Source organism: Arvicola amphibius, chromosome X (assembly GCF_903992535.2).
Source record: "Arvicola amphibius chromosome X, mArvAmp1.2, whole genome shotgun sequence".
NCBI lineage: Eukaryota > Metazoa > Chordata > Mammalia > Rodentia > Cricetidae > Arvicola > Arvicola amphibius.
This window is the reverse complement of record NC_052065.1, coordinates 105,950,664-105,974,058: the sequence shown is the minus strand read 5'-3', so window position 1 is coordinate 105,974,058 and position 23,395 is coordinate 105,950,664. Positions and strand designations below refer to the sequence as shown.

Here is a 23,395-nt window from a genome sequence, read left to right as displayed (position 1 = left end):
TTCATTAATGAATGCCAATGTTAGTTTCCGCAGCAACAGCCTGTCTCTGCCACCAAAGCAGTTACATGTTACCAGGTCCTTTTCTGCCATCAGCTATGCAACATATGCACCCTTTAAAAGTGCCTGCCAGACAGAGCTCATTTGGTTTGTCTCGTCTCTTTCTTTTACTCCTTTCTTTGTCTCTAGTTTCCTCTCTTGCCCCTTCTTTCTATTGCTTCTCTTCATCTTGTCTGTCTGCCTCTCTCAAGTTCCTACTCTGATGCGGTCTTCCACTCTTTCACCCTTTTGGTCTCCCCCTCCCAACAAGCCTCTTGCACTAGCTCTGTTCCATGTGGCATGTTTGCTTAGTGGCATATCTTGGCAGAGCCTGCCAAAGGTACCCACTTCACCCTAGGACTTTACCTGTCTGCCCCATCTGCAACAGATCCACTTTCTTCAGATCCACCTGCAACAAATTTGCTTTCTGATCTGCTCTTTTACACCTATAACAAAGCTGCTTTCTCCTTTACTGAGAGCTTTGCCTTCCATTCAGCACCAACAATTGGGTCTCTGGTAGTCTACCTTCCTCTGACCATTCCCCTAGATGTGAGCCTTCATTTCTTTTCTTTCCTTCTTTCCTTCTTTCCTTCTTTCCTTCTTTCCTTCCTTCCTTCCTTCCTTCCTTCCTTCCTCCCTTCTTTCCCCCCTCCCTCTCTCCCTTCCTCCCTCTCTCCCTCCCTTTCTCTCTCTCTCTCTCTCTCTCTCTCTCTCTCTCTCTCTCTCTCTCTCTCTCTCTCTCTCTCTCTCTCTCTCTCTCTCTCTCTCTTTCTGAGACAGAGTTTTTTTGTATCTCTGGCTGTCCGGAAACTTGCTCTGTAGACCAGCATGGCCTCAAACTCACAGAGATGTGCTTCTGTCCCCCTGAGTGTTGGGATTAAAGGCGTACACCACCACAACCTGGATGGGGCTTCATTTCTTAACCACAGTCCTCTTCTCACCTTCTGAGTTTCCCCGAAGTCCTGGAACCAAGCAACTGTGTCTCTCTCGGGCTCAGAGACCTTGACTCTACTGTTCTTGCATCATGATATATTGAACAGCTTGTGACTACTCTATCTGATCTTTCCTGGATCCCTGGATCTGCCTCAACCTTGGGAATCGTGCACTTCTTCGCTTTTCGAGACCCACTGACTACTGCTTTCAAATGAAAGCTGGCCTCAGTATTTGGAGCAGGCAGTGAGGGAACCGAGAAAAGAATTCTCCACTTTCTTTCTTTTTCTTTGCTTTGTGACCTGCTTGGGTCTGTCTGCTCTCCCTCTCTAAACCTCCTGTCTTTTTGTTGCTACGTGTGGGACACATGGAGAAGCCAGCTTCCTCTTGGTCAGCACGTACCAGTTCTCCCTTTCTTTTTATTTACTCAACTTCTGTTTAATGTGTGTGTGTGTGTGTGTGTGTGTGTACATGTGACTTGGATTTAATCTTGTATGTGTAAATGTAAACTAGGTTTGATTCTGCATTTATGTATATGTAACTTGGATTTAACTCTGTGTATATGTGCATGTAATTATTGTTTAGAACAACATGTTTTAAACAGCAACCACATGGCTCTCCTCCATCTTAGTTGGTGACCTCATCATGATGTAAGCAGCTACATGGTTGGAAGCCATCTTTTACTAAGGTTAAAGAGTACACTAATTAGTCCTAATGAACCTTCTGTTTGTTTTATCTCCTTTTAGAAGAAGACAGCAACAAGTCTCAGATATTTTGGATTAGTCTGGACTTTTATATGATGATAGAAATTTAAGGTTATATGTGATCCAACCCTGGTTTAGAATATATTCCATTTGGTGATAAAACCTTAAGGTTATAAAGGTCTATTTAAATTGGCAAAAACTGACTTAGAGGTTTACACTTGAGTATTTAGGTCTTTGACAAGTGTTCAACACTAAGCTTTCTAGAGAATTTAAATAAGTAGTGACATATGTTTGATAAACAAGATATATATTCTATAATTGAGTTTCTGGTTCCCCAAGTGGGTCCTTTTCCCAGAGTTAGATGTTTGCCCCCACGGTTTGTCAAGGGCAATGCTGATCTCTGTGTTCCTTCAGTCCCTGCTCGCAGACCCCTTTTCTCCTTTTTCCATTTGTTCCTGGTGATCTTTCCCCTGTCACTTTTCATTGCCTTCTCAGGAGATAACCTTACCACTTTGGTACAAATTTGTTCTGTTTCACTTTTTACTATTGACTGCCCTCAGTCATCAACCACTTGGTAAATTGGATAGAAAGAGGGTGTCCACGTGGCGCTGTGGTGATGGGAAAGGGACAGGTGCTTTACGGTTTGTTTATGTGAAGGAAGGAAGGCTTAAGTGCTGATAAGGAGAAAGTGATTTGAGATGTCTAAAATAATGAAGAATGTTCCCGATTTCTTTCTCTCACTATATTACTTGACATTAATTGATGGAATTCTGATAAGCTATTAGTGTTATGGTTTTGGTCCCTGGTCCCTTTAAGAGACAAGCCACGCCCACTCCCTCCCCCATTGGCTGAGGCTGGCTGATCTTCAGCTTCCAGCCTGAGCTAGCTCTCTTTCCCATCTAACTCTCAGAGAGTCATCTGTCTCTCTCCCCACTTCTCTGCTTCCTCTCTCTCTCTCTCTCTCTCTCTCTCTCTCCTTTAATAAATGTTTAGCTTTATGCCTATTTTCTGTTTCTATGTGCCTTTTACCCGCCACATGTTTACACGCACCGCACTGTCCTGCTCTTGGGAACCTGGCCTGCTCTTGGGAACCCGCCACTGCTTGGCTCTCCCGGCCACATGGCCCGCCATCACTGCTCAGGCCACTGCTCTGGGACAGGCAGGTGTCTCTGCCTTGGGACTGGCTGCTCGCAGAGTCCGCAGCCTGCCTACAGCTGCCGCCTGGGACTTTATAGCATTTGCTGCCTGCCTACAGCTGCTGTCTGGGACTAAACACTATATTCTACCACTGTAGTATCATAGCCACAATCTCAGAATTTAAAAATCTCTTTGGTTGCTTTTTAATGTATCTAAAACTTATCTCTTTTGTAAATTCAATCTTCTTCTGAGCTCCAGGGAGCTGAATTGAATCTATGTCAGCATTTTGCCAGGTCCAAGTGGCACCTGATGGTTCCACGTAGCTTGGACAGTGAAGTGAAACAGCCAGAGAACCCAGGACATGGGTAGCTTCCCATTTTTTCAGGTCCCCCAAAGATGATCAATGTCCCCCAAGTCAGCAGGAAGCACTCCCAAAAACATGGCATCCTCATCCCTGCCCCACTTGCTACCCCTCTCTAACTCCTTACCCTTTATATTAAATAAACGGGAGAATGCTTGTATTCAGGCATCTGTATCCGCCTGCTCTTAGGGGGTAAGTCCTCAGTGGCAGACACTCAGAGCACCCCATGTGCACATTCACTATGTTCCCTTATAAAAAGTAGGCCTTGCCCACTTCCCATCTCTTTCTCTTCTGCCACTCTTGTCCCCAGGGATCAGTCCCTGCCTCCTCTCTACCCCTCCTCTGTCCTCTTCTCTGCCCCTTTTGCTGCCTCCTTCTCTGTCCTCTTAACTGCCCCGTTTCTCTCCTTTTTCAACAAACCTCCTATGTGAGCTCCATTGTATGGGATGCCTCCTTCCTGCTGCTTTTATTAAACTATAGCACTCATTCTTTGAAAAGAACTACAAGCAACTATGGAATCGTGAGTGGGAGAAATAGTCTTCTTCAGAGAAGAGCTCCCAACTTGGTTATTCAATAACATGTGGTCAATCTTGTGTTTTAATTCTGAAATTGCAAGATTTCAGTTTGAAATCTGAATAAATTTAACTTCGTGAAAATGCTGGTAAATGATTGATCTTTCTATAGAAATAACGTAGGCTGGAATATAGATATAAATAGAAATCAGTATAGTAGGATATATACATGGGTGATAAATTCGACAATGAGCTGCTTTCTCTAAAAGTCTATAAAATTATGAGGATGGTATAGGACAATTTTCTACTATTGAAAGAACTAGACTTGTATGATAATTCTGCTATTCTATAGTAATGTACTTAGTACCTTTGTTAATATAGACTATTAAGCCCAAGAGTCCATAAGACAGACACATGTATTAAGCCTTCACAGGAAAGGTACATACTGAATGAAAATAAGATAATAATTAAACCGAAAGGAGAATCACACATTAAACATATATGACCATGAATATTTATCATTAATTTTTTATACAATAAGTTTGCCTTTTAGCATAAAGAACCCATTTTATAAATTTGCTTTAGAAGTCAAGTCTCCACTAAGCTTTAGAAAAGCTTTTGTTAAAACTGAAATATATTGATAAAGTGATTTAATATAGTTGAAAACAAGTTGCAGCACTCTAGCTGGGCCCTCTGAAACCTTGTGTTGCAGAAACATCTATATATCATTATAGGTAGCATTTACTGTAATTTGACATCAATCTTTAAAAATAATAATGCTAAGTTCCCAACAATATTTTCTTTGTTAGTACATTACTACTATTTTATTCATGTGGTTTACTGTGCTTATATGAATTATTCCCAATTCTACCACAGTGTCCTGGACTCTGATATCCTTTAAATAAAAGACACTGCAACATTGGGTTTACCCAAAGAGCAGCTCAGTGCATTTTAATATCTATATGTCCTATGAACCAATGCTGAAGAACCTCGGCATTACTCTGGAGGACTGTGTTCCATCTGAATGAACAGTGATTACCTGTGTGCGGGTAATACAGTCCTTTCATTTGGTGCCACAGAGTGAATTTTTTTCAGACTTTTATATTTATGTATTTATTGAAAATAGAGTCTTCTCTCATCCTGACCACAGTTTCCCTTTCCTACATTCCTCACAGCTTCCTGCTCCTTCCCCTCTCCCCCAGATCCACTCCCCTTCCATTTCCCTTCAGAAAAAGTAGACCTCTAAGAAACAACAACCAAACAGGACAAAACAAGGTACAATAACACAAGGCAAAAGCCCTCCTGTCAAGGCTGTACAAGGCAACCCAATAGGAGGAAAAGAGTACCAAGAGTAAGCGAAAGAGTCAAAAACCATACCCACTCCTACTGTTAGGAGTCACACAAGAACAGAAAGCTAAAGGCCATAACATGTACACAGAGGACCTGGTGCAGACCCATAGAAGCCCTGTGGCAGCTGCTTCAGTCTCTGTGAGCCCATATGTACCTTGATTAGTTCATTCTATGCGTGGTGTTCTCTGGCTGTCCTCCATCCTCTGACTCCTACAGTCTTTTCTTCCCCTTTTACATGGGGTTCCCTGAACTCCAAGGGGAGGGACCTGATGGAGACCTCCAATTAAGACTATCTCTTATTTCTGACTGTGGGTCTCTGCACCCACTCCCATTTGCTGTTGGAGGAAGCCTCTCTCATGACTTTTAACTACTTGTTGTGTCCATGAAATAAATATCTGTGAAACCCCAAGTAAATGAAGAAAGTTAACTTGACATTTAAGTTTCAAACTTAGAACTGCATAGATTTCTTTACCATATCTATGGCTCAGAGAAGACAGAGTAAAGTAAACATAGTCTACTCTCTCACCTTCTTTCTGCTTTTCTTCTCCTTGCTACTCTTTTTGTATAGACCACAATAAAAGGCAATTCAAGAGGTACATTTTGTACTGCTCTTAATTTTCCATTTCATAATGGTGGTGGTAGTGGTGCTGGTAGTGTGTGTGTGTGTGTGTGTGTGTGTGTGTAATATATATATATATATATATATATATATATATATATATATATATTTGGATTGTATGCACAAAGATCTGCAATCAAGATAGCTATTAGTTAAATGACTGGCTGGAAGATAAGAATTTCCCTAAATATAAAAGAAGAGGCTTAAAGTACACTGAGATAAGTGCAAGAAAAACTGGACCTCAAACTCAATTCTGTCCATAGTTATGACTATTATGCAAGGCAAGTTACTTAACCTTTTCTTGTTTTCATTTTTAACTGCAAGACAAAGGTAACAGTAGCTGACACACCGTAAAACTCTTATGTAGATAAAATGCATTATGGTATTTTAAGATCATAAGTGCTCTCTAAGTGTAGGCTGCTATTGTTATACACATGTCAAAAAATGCAGGTAGAAGGTGAAAAACTAGGAATCAATTATTTCAATTTAAGAGAATTGTCAGCAAGTACCTAAGTGACAATCTTTACATACATACTTTCAACCATTTTCCAATAATATACCCCCCTTTCAAAGATAAGTCCATTGTTACTTGGATTGGCTAATTATTATCATTTAACCGGAGATTTGAATTCATGATCTTATAACAGATACAGTTGGAGGTAACTTTAGCGATGAGATGGTCCTAATAGGTACTTCCATGTTTGTCAAAGCCTTAATAGCTGTTAAGAAAAACTGAAAAGGAAAGGGGGATTTGACAGGGTTGTATTCCCCTCCCTTATTTGGTCTACAGAACTACAGCTTCTCTGTTTTATATATCCATGAGCAATTTCTGGCTAATATTTAATTTGCATAAGGATTTTCCTCCTGGATTCTCGAAGGGGCTGAAAGCAAACACCTCATTTTTCAAATGAGAAACTCGATCCCATAGAAGTGAAGCTATAGTCTCTATCTGGTCTTGGCTAAAACATCTTCAGGACAAACTATAAATTGTGCCATATCAATCAATGCAGTGTTGTTTACATGGTCGTATATTCAGCAGAAACTGACTAGAAAGCATCATTTTTTCTCCTTTGCTGTTGCAAAGATAGATCTTGTGGGATGAATTTCAAAGAAATGCCACTCGCCCTACCAAGGCCAGTGTTTTGCAAAACAGTAAAAATGCTATTGCTGCCTTTAGTATATTTCAGTTCTTTTTCCTTATCACTTTTCTTTGTTCCTGGTTTTCTATTTTGACATCTAACTTGGAAGAATTCATTGTTGAACTTCTCAATAAATTTTACCCTCAGTCAGATGGATGCTAAAAATGTTAGGATTTTACTTGATCCTGATGCTAGAGAAATCATAGTTAAGAAATATCCCCATTCTTTCAGTGTTCTGGGAAACTGCTAAGTACAATCTCTCTCTCTCTCTCTCTCTCTCTCTCTCTCTCTCTCTCTCTCTCTCTCTCTCTCTCTCTCTCTCTCTCTTCCTCTCTCTTTCTCTCACATCAAATGCACACACATACACCAAACGTGTACAATACATCCTTTCTTATAGAACATGTGAGGTAAAGTCCTCTGTCCATTCCTTTTCATAAGATTTGCCTATTAAAATGACAGTAGTATCATTTCATCTAAGATCCATGGCCTTATTCCTAACTTATTCTATATACTTACCTTTATGTTCACATATAACTCTCACTTCTAATTGAAGAAACTTCTCTTTGGAGCAGACGAAGAGCATCACAGAAATTCACACATCGTCAATGTGCAGAGAACAGTTGACTTTGGGATGCCCAGCACTGACTGATGATACATCAGGAAGTCTGTTGTGAGTTTGTGCTTTCTAGCTATGACAGGGAAGCTTTACCTATGGATCCTCAACAAAATGACTACTTAAACAAATCTCAGCAATATCAACACCATTTAACAGTCCAACTTAGATGGGGAAATCTCAAGTGACCTAACACTAGATGAAGAGCTACAAGAAACTAACAACAAAGGATGTGCCACCCAATCAGTTATCTAATACTGAGTGGTCAACTCTATGAACATACATGCAGGTACCACTGAACAGAATCAGCATGATATAGTCATATGTTGGTTCATTTATATGTATATATAACATTGAAGGTTAAATAGGAGAAGACTGTGAACTTGGCAGGGAGTTGGGGTTGGTGGGTATGGGCATTGTAGAAGTGTGTAGAAAGAAGGGGGAAATGATGTAATTATATTTTAATTAAATACAAAATCTGTGATTCTCTTGTTCCCCTGAGACATGGCCTTTCTTCTATTATCTGACCGCTGAAAGAGTATATTCAAGGCATCCATTTCCTGTTCATTGTTCATGAATAAATAGCTGAGATTAAAATACTTTGTTCATTTGAAAGAAAGTAGTCATAAACACAAATGATCCCTGTACTGCTAACTGACTGAGTGACCTATCTTCCCTTGGTTGCAAATCAATTCCTACATGTAAATCATCCCACATGTATCTTCTCCACTTCCCTTAAAAGTCTAAGGCAAAACCTACCAGTGGTTTAGCTTGAATACAATCCATTGCTTTAGTGGCACTGTTCTTGTCTTTGGACCTTCCGTGCTGAGAAGGTCTTTAGCAATTCAGATGTTTATTTTGTGTGATGTTGTCACAATAATAGAAAAGAAAACCATGGAATATGGAATTAAGTATCCTTGGTTCCAGGACCAGTTCTCTTCTGTGATCTTGAATTTTTACATCCTTATTTTCTTTCTTTTTTTTATTGATTTTTATTGAGCTCTACATTTTTCTCTCTGCTCCCCTCCCTGCCTCCCTTCCCTCTTCAACCCTCCCCCAAGGTTCCCATGTTTGTCTTTTTCTACTTCCCATGTAGATTAGATCTATGTAAGTCTCTCTTAGGGTCCTCAATGTTGTCTAAGCTCTTTGGGGTTGTGATTTGTAGGCTGGTTTTCTTTGCTTCATGTTTAAAAAACCAGTTATGAGTGAGTATATGTGATAATTATCTTTCTGTGTCTGGGTTGCCTCACTCAAAATAATGTTTTCTAGCTCCATCCATTTTCCTGTAAAATTCAAGATGTCATTATTTTTTCTTCTGTGTGGTACTCCATTATGTAAATGTACCACATTTTCCTTATCCATTCTTTGGTTGAGGGGCATTTAGGTTGTTTCCAGGATCTGGCTATGACAAAGAGTGCTGCTATGAACATAGTTGAGCACATGTCCTGTGGCACTATAGAAGAGAAAGTGGGAAGTACACCTGAATGCAATGGCACACGAGACCACTTCCTAAATATAACCCTAACAGCACAGACACTGAGAGAAACAATAAGTGGGACCTGCTGAAACTGAAAAGCTTCTGCAAAGCAAAGGACAAGGTCAACAAGATAAAAAGACAGCCCACAGAATGGGAAAAGATCTTCACTAACCCCACACCAGACAGAGGTCTGATCTCCAAATCATACAAAGAACTCAAGAAATTGGTCATCAAAAGAACAAATAATCCAATAAAAATGGAGTAAGACCTAAACAGAGAACTCTCAACAGAGGAATCTAAAGTGGTTGAAAGACACTTAAGGTAATGTTTAACATCCTTAGTCATCAGGGAAATGCAAATCAAAACAACTCTGAGATTGCATCTTATACCTGTAAGAATGGCTAAGATCAAAAAGTTGATGACAACTTATGCTGGAGAGCTTGTGGGGAAAAGGGAATACTCCTGCATTGCTGGTGAGAATGCAAGTTGATACAGCCCCTTTGGATGTCAGTGTGGCGATTTCTCAGAAAATTAGAAAACAACCGTCCTCAAGACCCAGTAATACCACTTTTGGGTATATAGCCAAAAGATGCTCAATTGTGCTATATCCTCATTTTCTCCACCTTTAAATAACAATGTTTCATTCCATCTTCTTTAAGATTTAAAAGCTATGTATTATAGTTATTACTAGTTTTATTGGTGGATGTAACATGACTATGGTTTAAGTGAAAATACTTCATTTGTTCTTATCTCCTCTACTCTGCTTAAACTAATTGTTTCATAATGTTTCTAGTTAAATGGTAAGATTTAAAAAGTTTCAGTGTAGTTAGTATCTGCTCAAATACAATTTGTTCAATTGTAGATGGGCATATTGCATGATTGGTAGATAACCTGGTAGATTCTAGTTTGTTGTTGACACATGCTACAAGTTCTAGCATGTTCTTAAAAATCTTACCACACTAAATGTGGGTAATGAGTTCCCTTTCTTCATACATTTAGTTTATCAATTGGTAAAACTCCCATCTCTTAGTGAGACACACAGACAAATATAACTGGATAATGGATTCTACTAGAATTTAATTTAAAAACCACTATTTTATTTATTCATGACATTTTACCATAGTGTTAATCAAAAAACAATAGGTGATAAATTGGAAGTGGATAGAGCCTCAGTGTTAAGGAAGGAAAACACTATTTCCAAGAAGAAAAGTTAATACCAATTGGGAATCAGGATATGTAGTACTTAACAAAATGTTAAGTATGTTAGAAAAACTCAAGTATTTTCCCATCTTTTAAACCAATAAATATTACAGCTATGTTAAACAATATTCTAGGAACTGTGCTATGCATACATTCTATTCATAATTTTATTTAGTCTTTGCTAAAACAAATGAGAGGTTCTATTCACTGTCATTTTTGTACTTAATTCAGTTTTTTAGTTACTTGAGTTTTTAGGACCAATACATGATACAAAGTCATGTCTGTCTGACTATAGAGTCCAAGTTCTTAACTGCAGTGCTATAATGTTTGATCTTGAATATTAAGGGAGACAATGTAAAAACAACAATCTAGTTGTTTTGTATGCTAGAGTATAAAAAATTAATATAAGATTCTAGAAATGCATTCTTAAAGGAATCATTTGATCGTTTGAAAACATCTTTATATATTATTATTTCTCCTGTGTGGTTCCATTTCATATAGACATAGCATTTAAAAAGATCTATGCTTTGGATTATAATGTACAGCAAAAGCCTAAAATAACAGACCATGATATTAGGTTATAGTTAAGGCTGCTGTATAGTTACTTAAAACTCCCAACTTGGTATACATGACATCAGCTGACCTGACTCCTGAGATTTATTGTTATATGCATAGATTAAGTTGTTTCTTTACCCTCAGCAGAGATGCTTCTATTTGCAGTAGATAATAATTAACACTGAGACCCACAAACTGGTCAAGGTACAGAGGATAAGAACTTACAGAATGTTCAGCACTAAGTGGGATATTTATATTACATCATTTCCTCCAAGGCTCAGGGATCTTTGTAGAAGAGGGGACTCAAAGCGTCTAAGAGCCAGAGGCAGTAGACAATTACATGAAAACTGTTTTCAGACTTAACAGGACAGCTGCACATATGAAGCTACAGCATTTGTGTCAACACATGAGACCAGCACAAGCTCCAGCCAGACTAAATCCGAACGTGAAAGGTAAAGTGAGTATGAAGTCCCTTCCCTAGCTGAGCAGTTAAAGTTCTTAAAAGTGTATGCCCTACTAAGTAGACCATGCTCCAGCGGAAGATCACGCATCAATAAATATATGAAATGTATTAAATGGAATTCAATGAGTGCTAACAAGTAAAAGGACAGAAAGTTGTTTAGGTAGGGAAAGGGGTGGATCTGGGAGGAAACGGAGGAGTGGGTGAATATGATCAAAACACATTTACAAAAGTCTCAAAGAACTAGTAAAAAAAGTCCATAAAAGTGTGTTTTATATACAATATATATATATAATACATACATAATATAATATACGTGTGTGTGTGTGTGTGTGTGTGTGTGTGTAGCACAAATAATAAAAACCCCAAACCAGAAAAGCAAGGCAGCCAAACCACTAGAGAAGCCTTACCTCTACCAAGACTGGGCGATAGTAGACTAAGCAGACTAAACCTCTCTCTCCTCTCATTTTGTATTCCCTCTAGTGCTAGGATAAAAGGTGTGTGCTTCCCTAGAACTGGGATTAAAGGTGTAGGTCACCACCACCTGGATTTGTTTCTGCTTAGATCTCGCGTAGCCCAGGGTGATCTTGAATTCACAGAGATCTAGCTGCCTCTGTCTTCCAAATCCTGGGATTAAAGGTGTGTGTCACCATTACCTGACCTCTAGTGGCTTTATCTTTGCCTCTGGAATTCAGGAAAGATTTATTTACTAAAATACAAATAGCATGCCACTATATATTTAAATGCCATAGATCTGCGCTCTATTTATCTTCTCCCCTCACCTTTGCTGCTCTTTCTTCTCCTTAAATAGTTTCACTTCTGCTTTTATGACATATGAACACAAAATTATGTTTCTTTTTAAATGATATTCTAGTAATTCTTTGACAATTTACTAATTTTATCACACTTACTTCCATTCTCCATCATCCTCCCATATCTATCCTCCATGCCTTCACCTTCCCACAAATGCAAATTTATGAGTTTTCTATTTCCATTCAGTATAAGGTGTGCTGCCCGATTGCCTTTAGGGATGGGGCCAGTCCTGGAATATTGCTGACCTACAAGGGGTCACATATAATTCTGTTTCTTAGAAATATTATGAAATTTGAATAGTTTTCCATGTTTGTTTTTATAACTGAGCAGAAATATAAAACAATTTTCATTGGGCTCATTTAAAGGGGAAATGTTTATGCAGCATCTTAGCTTGCCAATGCTACACAGTAAGATGTGGTAAAAAAAAAAAAAAAAAAGAAAAGAAAAGTTAAGAGGATAGGTTCTGAGACCAGTCAAGTAGTCTCTAGCTTTTTGATCATGAGTAAATCATTAAACCTCTCTGTGCCTCTGTTTATCTCTTAAAACAGGAAGCACAATGACGCATCATGATTTAATTCCCATAAAGCATCTGTAACAATCTTGGATGTAGTATTATTTAATAAGTTTTAGACTGCAGTTTTAACCTAGTTTCTGGAAAGGAATTATGAGACATTTGAATTCAAATGCAAAATTGAATCTAAACTTAGGAAACCATGTGCTCATCTTTTGCTGTCCTGCATTTTGCATTTTCTTTAGACAGGTGTTGCTGATTTTCACCATGAATGACAAAAAAGTCCCTAGGAAGATAATGCCAGATGGTGGCTTTTATGTCTTCACATGTGAAGGAATCAAACAAGAAGAAAGAAAAAAGGAAAAGTGAATAAAAGAGGTGGGGAAGAAAAGTCTGAGCCTACTCTAGTCCTTTCCTTGTCTACCTCTGAGCCTTTTCCTTCAGCCCTACCCCCTTACAATGGTACCAGTGAAACTTCCAGGAAAGATTAGTCCTGGGTAGAATGAAGTATTCTGAAATGAGATTCAAGTCAAACTGAAGTGTGAATTGAAAATTATACCAGAAGTTGTATCTTCATTTAACCTTAAGTGTTCATTTTTACTGAACCATGGGGCAAAGCAAAGTTATCATTCCAAAAGCAGAAGAAAAGAAAAAAAAAAAAAACCTCAAAAATACCCACCCCAAACAATGAAACAGATGTGTAGAGACTACTAAATCAAAAAATACACAAAACAAACTGTGTATTTAGAGCTAGTGGAGCAAAATAAAACTTATTGCCTTTACAAAATTGTGACTTCCTTAAGGGTAATGATTGTTCTATATATTTATTTGCTTAATTTTATCTTATGAAAATAGAGGAGAGTTTTGTTTTCAATTTCTACTTTAAAATCAGACAGACAAAAAATTTACATAGCACACGTACCTCTGTACTTAAACTTGTTTCAAGGGAAGTCCTACCACAAAGTTCTAGTTATTTTTCTTTGCTTATTAAGACTAAAGTCACTCATTCTGACTTGGAAAGTAGGAGCGCGAGTATTGAGTCATTTATTTAAATGAGTCTCCTAGTTCATGCTTACATTGGTTACTTTGAACAATTCAGGACTCGGAGTAATTTTCTTTCAACTAGGAAGAATTCATGTTTCCCAACTAGAAAATAATTCATGCTTTCCCATTTTGTTATGAACATTCACCTTTACATGAGGCAGAAACTGCCTTTACTTATTATAAACAGAAGAAATTTCTATATACCCTTTGTAAAATGTTATATATAAATAAATGCTAGGCTAGGACATGAGGGAACTTAATCAAAATCCCATGTTGCTTCAGGGTAGTTATATGTGAAATGAAATTTTCATTGTATTGAAAGTTCCATTCTATAAATATTTATTTATTTTCAAAATTGCCAACATATTTGAAAAGTTTAATTGGTTTATACTCAAAGCACTGGAGAAAAAGAAGTTTGCTTCACAAGACACTGACATGGGCTTTTTCTGTTCACGTGGGGGAGTTCTTTCAAGAGATAATGAAAGTTAATGTGAAGCGAAGCCATCCCAGGTATGGTCCTAATAACTCAATTAGGAAAAAATTAATCAAGAATCCATCAATCATTTTAGTCACTGTACCTTTTTTCTCTGATTTGTCAGAAACTTTTCCTCCAATGGGAGAGTAAGTAGTGTCCATGGACTCGGTCCCTGTGTTCCCATTGCTAATTCCATTCGCATAGATCTGTCCAACTGGTTGCAACTGCCACGTCAGGCCAAACAAGTGCACTGCTGCAAGAAAACAAGGGTATATTAACTTATTCCGACTGACTTAGAAGGCTGCTAACCCAACTATCCTTTTCCACCTGAAAGTGTTAGAATTAGTGGCTTTTTAACTAACCTAATGGACCAGAAGTTTTAAATGTATATCAACAGATATAGTTCTTTTCTCAAGTAACTGGTGCTAAAACACTGAGCCAAAAGCCATCCAAGAGATAGTTTTAGAAATTGGAGGATTATTTGACCAATTACAATGGCATTGTTCTTGGCTCCTCAGGGCTGTGATCTCATCTGTTTCCATTTTCCTTGGTCATGTAACTCTAGTTTGCATATGGAAACCCCTGCAGAATAATGTGGATAGGAAAATACCAACGCAGGAGAACTTCCTTATGACTGACCCAATTCAATTCAACAAATATTAACTGAGTTCTTAGTATTCCTAGGCCCTTCATAACTGATACATGTGTTAAAATCTAGATGCCTGTTAGGGAAAGATTTGGTAGTTTTATAAATGTAATAGAGTCATAATATTATGTAGAAGAATTGATATAATGTATGTTTAATTTTCTATCGGATGTCTGAGATCTTTGGTATTATCATTGTGCAGGAATATGATCACATCAATTTTGTGTGAAAATATTAAAATATAAGGAGTTTTGTGCAAGATAATGTGGGATCATATGTAAAAGCAAAACAAAATATGAATATAGAAAAACCTTAAATTTTGACTTTTCCTTGGGAAAAAAAATCAGTTTGTAAGAAATTATTATGAATGTATTTAAGAATGTCCATGATAACATCTGAAAATAATATTCAAAACTTAAAATCAATCTAAATATTTATCAATTGGTGTGTAATTACCTGGCGATGCATTAATAACACAAAATTATATAGTTATTAAAATCGCACTGAAAATGTCATACAGCATCCTTGGAAATAATCATGAAGCATCAAATGAAAATGCCAGGCTTCTCAACAGTATGAATTATTTAATCTGAATTTTGTGAATGTGTATGACTGCATATATAAGCATTCATATCTTAGAGAAAGAATGTGTGGAAGCAACATGTTAAGGATTTGGGAGCTTATGGAGGATTTTAGTTTTCTCTTTATGATTTCTCTTTTTTTCTATTTTAAAATAGATGTATTAAAGAAGAAATAATCTGTATTTTGGCTAGCTTGATTTTGTAACAAATGATTTTTACAAAGAAATTACTATTAGAGATAAATATTTGTATTTGTGTATGCTTTGAAGCATAACAGAGACAGGAAGGGTGAGGGGAGGGATGAACAAAGTATTAATTCCCAATGTGCAGAGTGGGTTTGAAGCAAAGGATGCTGTTTGGGTTCATTGGAGCTTAGCTATGGTAAGTAAATGCAGAATGGTAGCATTAAGGCCATATTTTAGAAAACTATGGGTGCCACGGTTAGATATTTGCATTTAATTTGCTAAGCAACATAAACATTAATATTTCCTGAACAGGTGATATGTTAAGCTTTCTTTAGGGGGTTAAGTTAGATATATATGGGATTATTGAATGTTTTTACGGAAGTAAATGATATCATCAAATTACATTTCGGAAAGAGGTAAATCTAGTCACAATGCAAAACAAAGTAAATTGGGAATGTAAAATATGTATCAAGGAAACAAATGGAGTGGGCTTGCAGCAATATTGGTGAGAAATAGTTCCTCAATTCAGCTAATGTCTGAAGAGTGTCTCAGTTATTTGCAGTGAGAAGTCAATAGAGGTTCCATAAGAAGAAATTGTAGGGTAGTGGTGCACGCCTTTGATCCCAGCACTCAGGAGTCAGATGCAGGTGGATCTCTGTGAGTTCGTGGCCAGCCTGGTCTAGAGAGTGAGCTCCAGGACAACCAAGGCTACACAAAGAAACCCTGTCTCAAAAGACCAAAAATAGATGATAATAAAATAACAAAAAAGAAGAAATTGTCGATTTAACAACTCCTATACTTAAGGCTCAAGAAAGATTATGGAAGAGGGAGCAGAAAAAGTGTAAGGGCCAGAAGACCCAGGAGTTTGCTGTGAGATTGTCTCTTCATAATATCATGCATGTACATAGGTGTACGAAGCGATCATGGACATATAGATGAGCTAATTCTAAGACTAATTAAAAATGGTTACAATTTAGAGCTATAATAACTGATAAAATGGTGAATCCATTAAAATATTTAGGGGATTCTTTACTTAGCTTACAAGTGGTTGGAGCGGCATCTGTGTTTTATAGATGGCTAATTGAACAGATGGGTTGAGGTGAGATGCGAGGAAGTAAATGAATTCGTACAGAGAGAAATGGGTTTCCAAGGACTGATGTGGCATTCAGAAATTTAAGCTTATACAGGAATATTAAAGCTAGAAAAAGATTGCAAAAACATGCATGCACAGAGTCAACAGTGAAGTTATTTTTTTTTCTCATTTTTTTATTCAAGATTTCCATCTCCTCCCCCTTCCCTCCCCTCCCTTCCACCCATACCCCACTCCACCCCTCTCCAAAGACAAAGAGCCATCAGGGTTCCCTTCACTATGTTTAGTCCAAGGTCCTCCCAGCTCCCCCTAAGTCCAGAATGAGGCCACTGAAGAGACTGTTAGAATAGAGCCTAGGGTAGGATCTCTTTTTCAAATACTACGAAAAGGTGAGAAAGAAAAGTGAATCTTTCCATAAATTATCTGATATTTTTATTCATGTTATTAGGGAACCTGAGAGGATTTAATTTGTACTTCTATCATATATACATATATCATAGGAGTCGGTTACTGAAAACAGAGACACTAGCCAAGGATCCCATTTAAAAATCATCTGTCTACTTTTAGTTGGAGCTAAAGAGATTTCTAACATCTAATTTCTACTTTATATTTAAAACATTAAAGCATTTAATTGGTTTCTCCCTTTTCGTTGGATTTAAGCCAGTGTATCTTGATGGTTTTCTCTTGCGATTAATGGAACTACGGAAACCAAAGGATAAAGGTTTTGAAGAATATATGGCATATTAAAAACACAGTATTAGTGCCATTGCTGAGATTTTCTGGCCAAAAGAAGTGAAGTTTGGTTACTATTATTGTTCTAGTTCAAGGTATTTATTAGTATCTTAGGAACTTTATTCAGGTTCCCCCCAAATTTAATATTATTGATATTACAAATCATATTGAAAGTTGTTTCATTTCCTTGGTTCAATTATTTTTGTGAAATTGGATTGACCATTTATAACAGAAGGCATAATGAGTGTCATTTTGAAGACCAAGAGAGCTATTTTATGTACTTTATTTAAGTTCAACCAGTTTCCTGAGGGCATAAGAAAATGAGGGGAAAAATGCATGTGATGAGACAGTCATTTAAAAATATGTAAGGAGGATTTCCCTTTTACTGTCAGAAGAAATAGGCAGATACAGAGGTAAGAACATATTCAAAACAACATTCTGTGACAGCAATGAAGTTTTATAATTTTAAGTATATGATATGTTTTCCAGGGAGCAAGTTGTTTAGAATGTATATTGGTGTGAATATATAATGAAAGTTAATTACTTGTTCCAGATCAAGGGTACCATTGCAAGATGACTGACCTTTTCTCTCTACTACATTGAATTTCTATATGCTGAGTTGCAAAAGGAATCCAAACAGTGCATTTATGTGAAGAATAGGCTGTGGTCTCTAAAGGACTCCAGAGTTTTATTAGAAACAATCATAGCTTTCCCATATTAAGGCAATCAATAAATGCATGTTGATTTGTGCTATATATCAATATGCCATTAGATAGACTTGGTAGTAGTTTACACGCAGGGATTTTTTTTGATTTAAGAAATATTTTCAAATATGTGACAAGTATGCTGGGGATGTTGGGGATACAGACAGAAAATGGATGAAACTGGAAATCATTATATTAAGTAATGTAACCTATACTCAGAAATAGAAAGAGTTCATCCTTTTTCTTATATGTGGATTCAAGACTTTAGCACACACACACACACACACACACACACACACACACACACACACACACACCCTGAGCTAATATGGATACTATATGCAGACAATTTATATAGCCTAATAAGTATGGATTGACAGACTGACATCCTTGGAAAGAAGATAAATTTTTAAGTTATATTCATATTTAGTTTACTTAATAACTGCTTTATGCAAGGAAGTTTTTTTTATTTTAGTGTTCAGAGTTGTCCAGAATTTAAGTAATGACTTAAGATAGACCAAGAAAAATATATGGTATAACATAAATTATAAAGCTGAATTTTTATGGAACCAAAGAAGCACAAATCAGATATTTTGAGGAAGTTAAAAGTTCTGTGAGGAAAGATGTGGACAGTTAATATTTTATGTTACAAGATCCAGAATTGCCTAAGAGACAAACCCTGATAATGACTGTGAGGAATTACTTTATAAATTAGCCTCATAGTATACTTGAAAGGATTAACTAGATTAGGTTAATTGTGGCTGACATCATTACAGGTAAGAAAGCTGACACCTAATATCCATCTCCCTTTGCTTCCTTACCACCGCAGATGCAACGTGGCTGGTTGGCCTCTTACTCCTGCTACCCTACCTTTACTGTTACAATGGAATATATCATCTAAAAGTCAACATCTTCTGCCTTTATATCATTTCTGCCTGTTTGTTTTATCATAGCAAAAGGAATAGCAGCTAACACAGCGCAGTGAGGAAAGGCTTCTCAGAGGGAGTTACATTTGAATAAGATGAACCAGGTGACACACAGGTATCTAGAGCAGTGGTTCTTAACCTGCGGGTCATTAACCCCCTGGGATTGCATATCGAATATCCTGCATATCAGATCTCTACAGTATGGTTAAAAACAGTAGCAAAATTACAGTGCTGAAGTAGCAATGAAATAATTTTATGTTTGGGGTCACTAGAACACGAAGAGCTGTATTAAAGGGTCACAGATTTAGGAAGGTTGAGAATCACATACGTAGTGCAAATCCTTCTAGATAAACAGAGTAGAGATACAAAAGTCTTTGAAGGATAACATGGAATTTGCTAGGAGCATTAAGTATCCAATGTGAGGCCAGTGGGAAGAGTGGGAGAAAAACTCATATACATAATTACTGGTCCCATATTCCTGTTATCTTAGTGGTCTAACCCACTTCACACATGGTCGTCAATAAACAAGAAGTGAATGGAAACTGATAAAATTTAAATTTTTCAAGTAGTGCTTTAAATGAGTTAAGGTAGACATAAAAATAGTACTTGATTCACAACAAGATAATGATGTATACATAAATGTACATACTCAGTGAGGGGACAGACACTATCCAACTTAACGTAGGGTATAAGTTACTTTCTATTTTACTAAAATCCACTGACTAGACAGAACGTGTGTGCCAATTCAGATAATCCTAGAGTAATGTCTTTTCACCAGATGAAGAATGACAGTTCCTAATGGTGCTTTAACAAATGTTCCCTGCTGCTCAGCACTATACGATTTGTAATTATTAGACTTCCTTTAATTCAATTGTAAAGAGCTATGCCCTGAAATCACAAGCTCACTACAAATTTAAGGCAACAAGTTATTTCCTGTTGGTAAATGCACTCCATTGAACAGCACAGGCCTAAGCAATTCAGGACGTATATCCCATTTCTAAGTTTAAAACATTCCTGTAGGCTGAGCAAGCTATCATCCCTCCATAGGAAATGGCTCCAAAGAGCCAGATCATGCACTAGGGCTAAATACTGGTTCCACTGCTGGTGGTCCCACAAACTGCCCATATCACATAAGTGTCACCCACATTCAGAGGGCCTAGGTCTGTCTTTTGCTAGTTCCCCAGCTGTCAGTCTGGGGTCAGTGAGCTCCCACTTGCTCAGCCTAGATAAAGGGAGGGGGGCCTTGATCCTACCTTAAATAATGTAACAGACTTTGTTGATTTTCAATGGGAGGCCTCACCCTCTCTGAGGAGTGGATGGGGGTGGAGTGGAAGAAGTGAGAGGAGGGGAGGAAGTAAGAACTGGGATTGGTATGTAAAAATAAGATCATTTAAAAACAAAAATGAAACATTCCTGTAATCTTGTATCTCGAAGGCTGAATCCATAAGCAGAAATTCTTTCCTTGTATATTTCTATAGAATGGTCCAAGTTACTTCATATATATCTTTGCAATGTCTATTAGGACGTTGGACTTTGTCTCCCTTAAGTTAGCCTGGCATTATCTAGTAACATAAACAGTAATGCTCCCTCATTCTACTCCCTTTTAAGAGATGCATATTCCTCTGCAATGATCAAACTGCAGAAATATTCTACAAAGAGATGCGAGAAATAAAAACTGGATAGGTTAGGTTTGTGTTGTTCAGTAAGGTAGTCACTTGATGCATTCATTTATTGGAGCTCTTAAAATTTAGCTAGTCAGGGTCAAGGGCAATATAAAAGAGAGTATGTAAAATGTCACCTTTATAATTATATATCAATTACATATTGAAGTAATATTTTGGATACATTAGGTTCAATATTAATTTTGCTAAAATTTATTTTACTTATTTCTTTTTATATTTTAAATATGGCCACCATAAAATTCTAAATCACACTTGCAGTTCAGATTATATTTCTATTGAAGAGTGGTAGCCTCTACTAACTAGAATAGTTCACAATTATGTGCTTCTTTTAGCATTATATCATTGAGTCCACTGAAGTATTTTGAAAATATCTGTTGATATGTTTTCCTTAAAGGGTAGGAATCTTATCATCATCATTTTTCTGTCTCTGGTTCCCTACTCAGTACTCAGTTGCTAGCATGTACTCCGTTGTTCACTACTTATGAAATACAAGAATAACTGGAATGTCAAGATATGGCCAAGTATGAAGCAATGGAGGGAAGTTATCGGGGTCACGGACACAACCAAGAAATCCATACTTCCTCACACCCCAAAGGTCAGGAACCATATGGAAGACTGTAAGAGTCAGAGGTCATTGTGACCCAGAATAAAAGATTATTTTCTGATCATAACAGAACTGTTGCTCTCGGGAGCTTATGGCACCTCTGGCTGCCCACACAAGCCTGCACAAGATCAGCGCCCATGAGGCAGAGTCTCTAACAGAATCTGGAGTTTGCTAGTTTGGGGCTAGGTGGTCTGGCTAATAAGCCTCAGCAATACTTCTGTCTTAATTTCCCAATAACCTGAACTGGGATTATAGACACACATGGCAGTGCTAAATTTTTTTAATGTGGAAACTGGGAATCCAATCTAAGGCTGTCTTACTCATTCAGTAAGTATTATTGCTTTTAGTTTCATCTCCTCAGTAAAATTGTATGCTTTTTATATTTGTGAAAAATAAATTTGAAGTTCTTGAAAACAGAAACAAATGTCAAGTCAGAATTGAAAGGATTTATACTCTGAAACATAGACTGGAAGAAACTAAGGAGGAAAAGCAATTCAGTGTAATATGGGATCCTAGATAGGCCATTTTGAAATGGAAGAATTACTGGTTAAATGGAGATAACTGTATTGAACCCTGAACTTAGCTAAAAGGATAATAGCTAATAGCACCATGCTATTGTTAAATTCTTAGTTTTAGTAATTTTATTATGCTTGAACAAATTGCTAACATTAGACGAAGCTCTTTAACATGTATATAAGAATTTCATACATTTTTCTCTTTTCTGTGAGCTTAGAATTATTGAGAGAGGGAGGGAGAATGCAAGAAGTGTGAGAGGGAAGAAAAGGAGAGAGAAGAGAGAAGAGAGCAAGAGGGAGAGGGAAAGAAACAGTGACAGAGATAGAGATACATGAAGAGAGTCACACAGAGAGAAAAACACACACACACACACACACAGGGAGGGGGAGAGACAGATTAAGCAGTGTGCCATTACAAAATTCCTGATTTATAGGAACATACTTTGCACATATTTTCCCAGTTCTACCTTTAATGATTTTATGATAGTAGTTAAAATCAACCCATGGTGGGGTGGGTATCATTACATGTTAGAATAATCAAATCATTTCCCAAAGATATGAGCATCAAATATATATGAATGAACCATTGAATTACCTAAATGTGCTGATATAGTAAGATTTACATGCCAAATGTTGCAGAACAGGGCATATTCTGTAAATCTGTTTAAATAGAAAACACTTATCTCTACATAGGTAAATGTGCAGAAACATACTGAAACAAGGAATACTAAAATATGGTTCTCCATAATGGAGAACTAGAGAAACCCAAAGGTACTTAATATTTTTGTATTATGGTTACAATCTTTTGACAATGATATATATTCATATATAGCTAAGTAAAAATACTTGTGTGCTAAAGGGTACCTTTGCGAAGTTGAATGGATATAGGCATCATTATATTTTTACCCCTTTTTTGTAGTTGCTTGTGTCTAAAACATGAGTTAAAACCATTTCTAAAATATTTTATTTTTAAAAGTGGAAAAGTAAGTTTTAAAATTTTAGGTATGTACTGAATTTATATAATGTTCCCCTTTTGTCTTCCTCAAAACTCTCTCAGGCGCCTCCTTACTCCCTTTAAAATTTGTGAACTCTTTTTCTTTAATTATTATCATTACACACATATGAATATATGAACAAATATTTAAATTCAATTTGGCTCATGGATCCTCTCAACCTTCTCTTCTAGCTCAATTCCACTATTTTGTATCATTTGCTGAGACCTAAAAACACTTTCTACCAGAAACTGTCGGTGCCCACCCCGGCCTGGAACTCAGATCAGTGCCTCACTCAGCCAACATCAGAGTAACTTCTTACAGGAGATGAGAGCTAACACAGAGACCCGCAACTGGACAGCGTGCAAAACTAGAGATTTTGGAGCACTCAGTCTTAAATGGGATGTCCTAATCACATCTCTTCCCTCAGTGTTCAAGGAGCTATTCAGAGGAGAAAATGGAAAAGAAAGAACCAGAGGTGCTTGATGATTCCAAAGAAATAGTGTCCATCAACCAGACACAATAGTATTGATGTGTATATGAATTCACAGAGAATGTGGAAGCAGGTTTAAGCCACACTAGGTCCCACAACTGAAATTGGGAAGTGAACTTGGCCTCCCACTCTCAATCAAGGAGTTATTTTCAGCTGACACCCGTTAGCAAAGGGAAAAATAGTTTTCTCCTATGGAGTCTCACTGGATAAATTAATCATGCTTCAGGGCAGGCCCCATACCTGGCAGTAGTTTGCCAAAACAAAACAAACTCAATGGTATTTGGTATGTTTTAGAAATTTTGTCTCAAA

At 37.2% G+C, this 23,395-nt stretch overlaps 1 protein-coding gene across 3 annotated transcripts in view; it reads right to left on the bottom strand.

The window, feature by feature from the left end:
• Window positions 1-23,395, bottom strand: part of Tenm1 (teneurin transmembrane protein 1) — a 572,293-nt gene that overhangs the window by 275,105 nt on the left and 273,793 nt on the right. For 2 of the 3 annotated variants that reach the window (XM_038316304.1, XM_038316305.1), the window contains exon 6: window positions 14,040-14,189. In XM_038316304.1, coding sequence (XP_038172232.1) covers window positions 14,040-14,189 — 150 coding nt within the window. The remainder of the gene's footprint in view (window positions 1-14,039; window positions 14,190-23,395) is intronic. The other variant, XM_038316306.1, reaches the window with a different exon arrangement.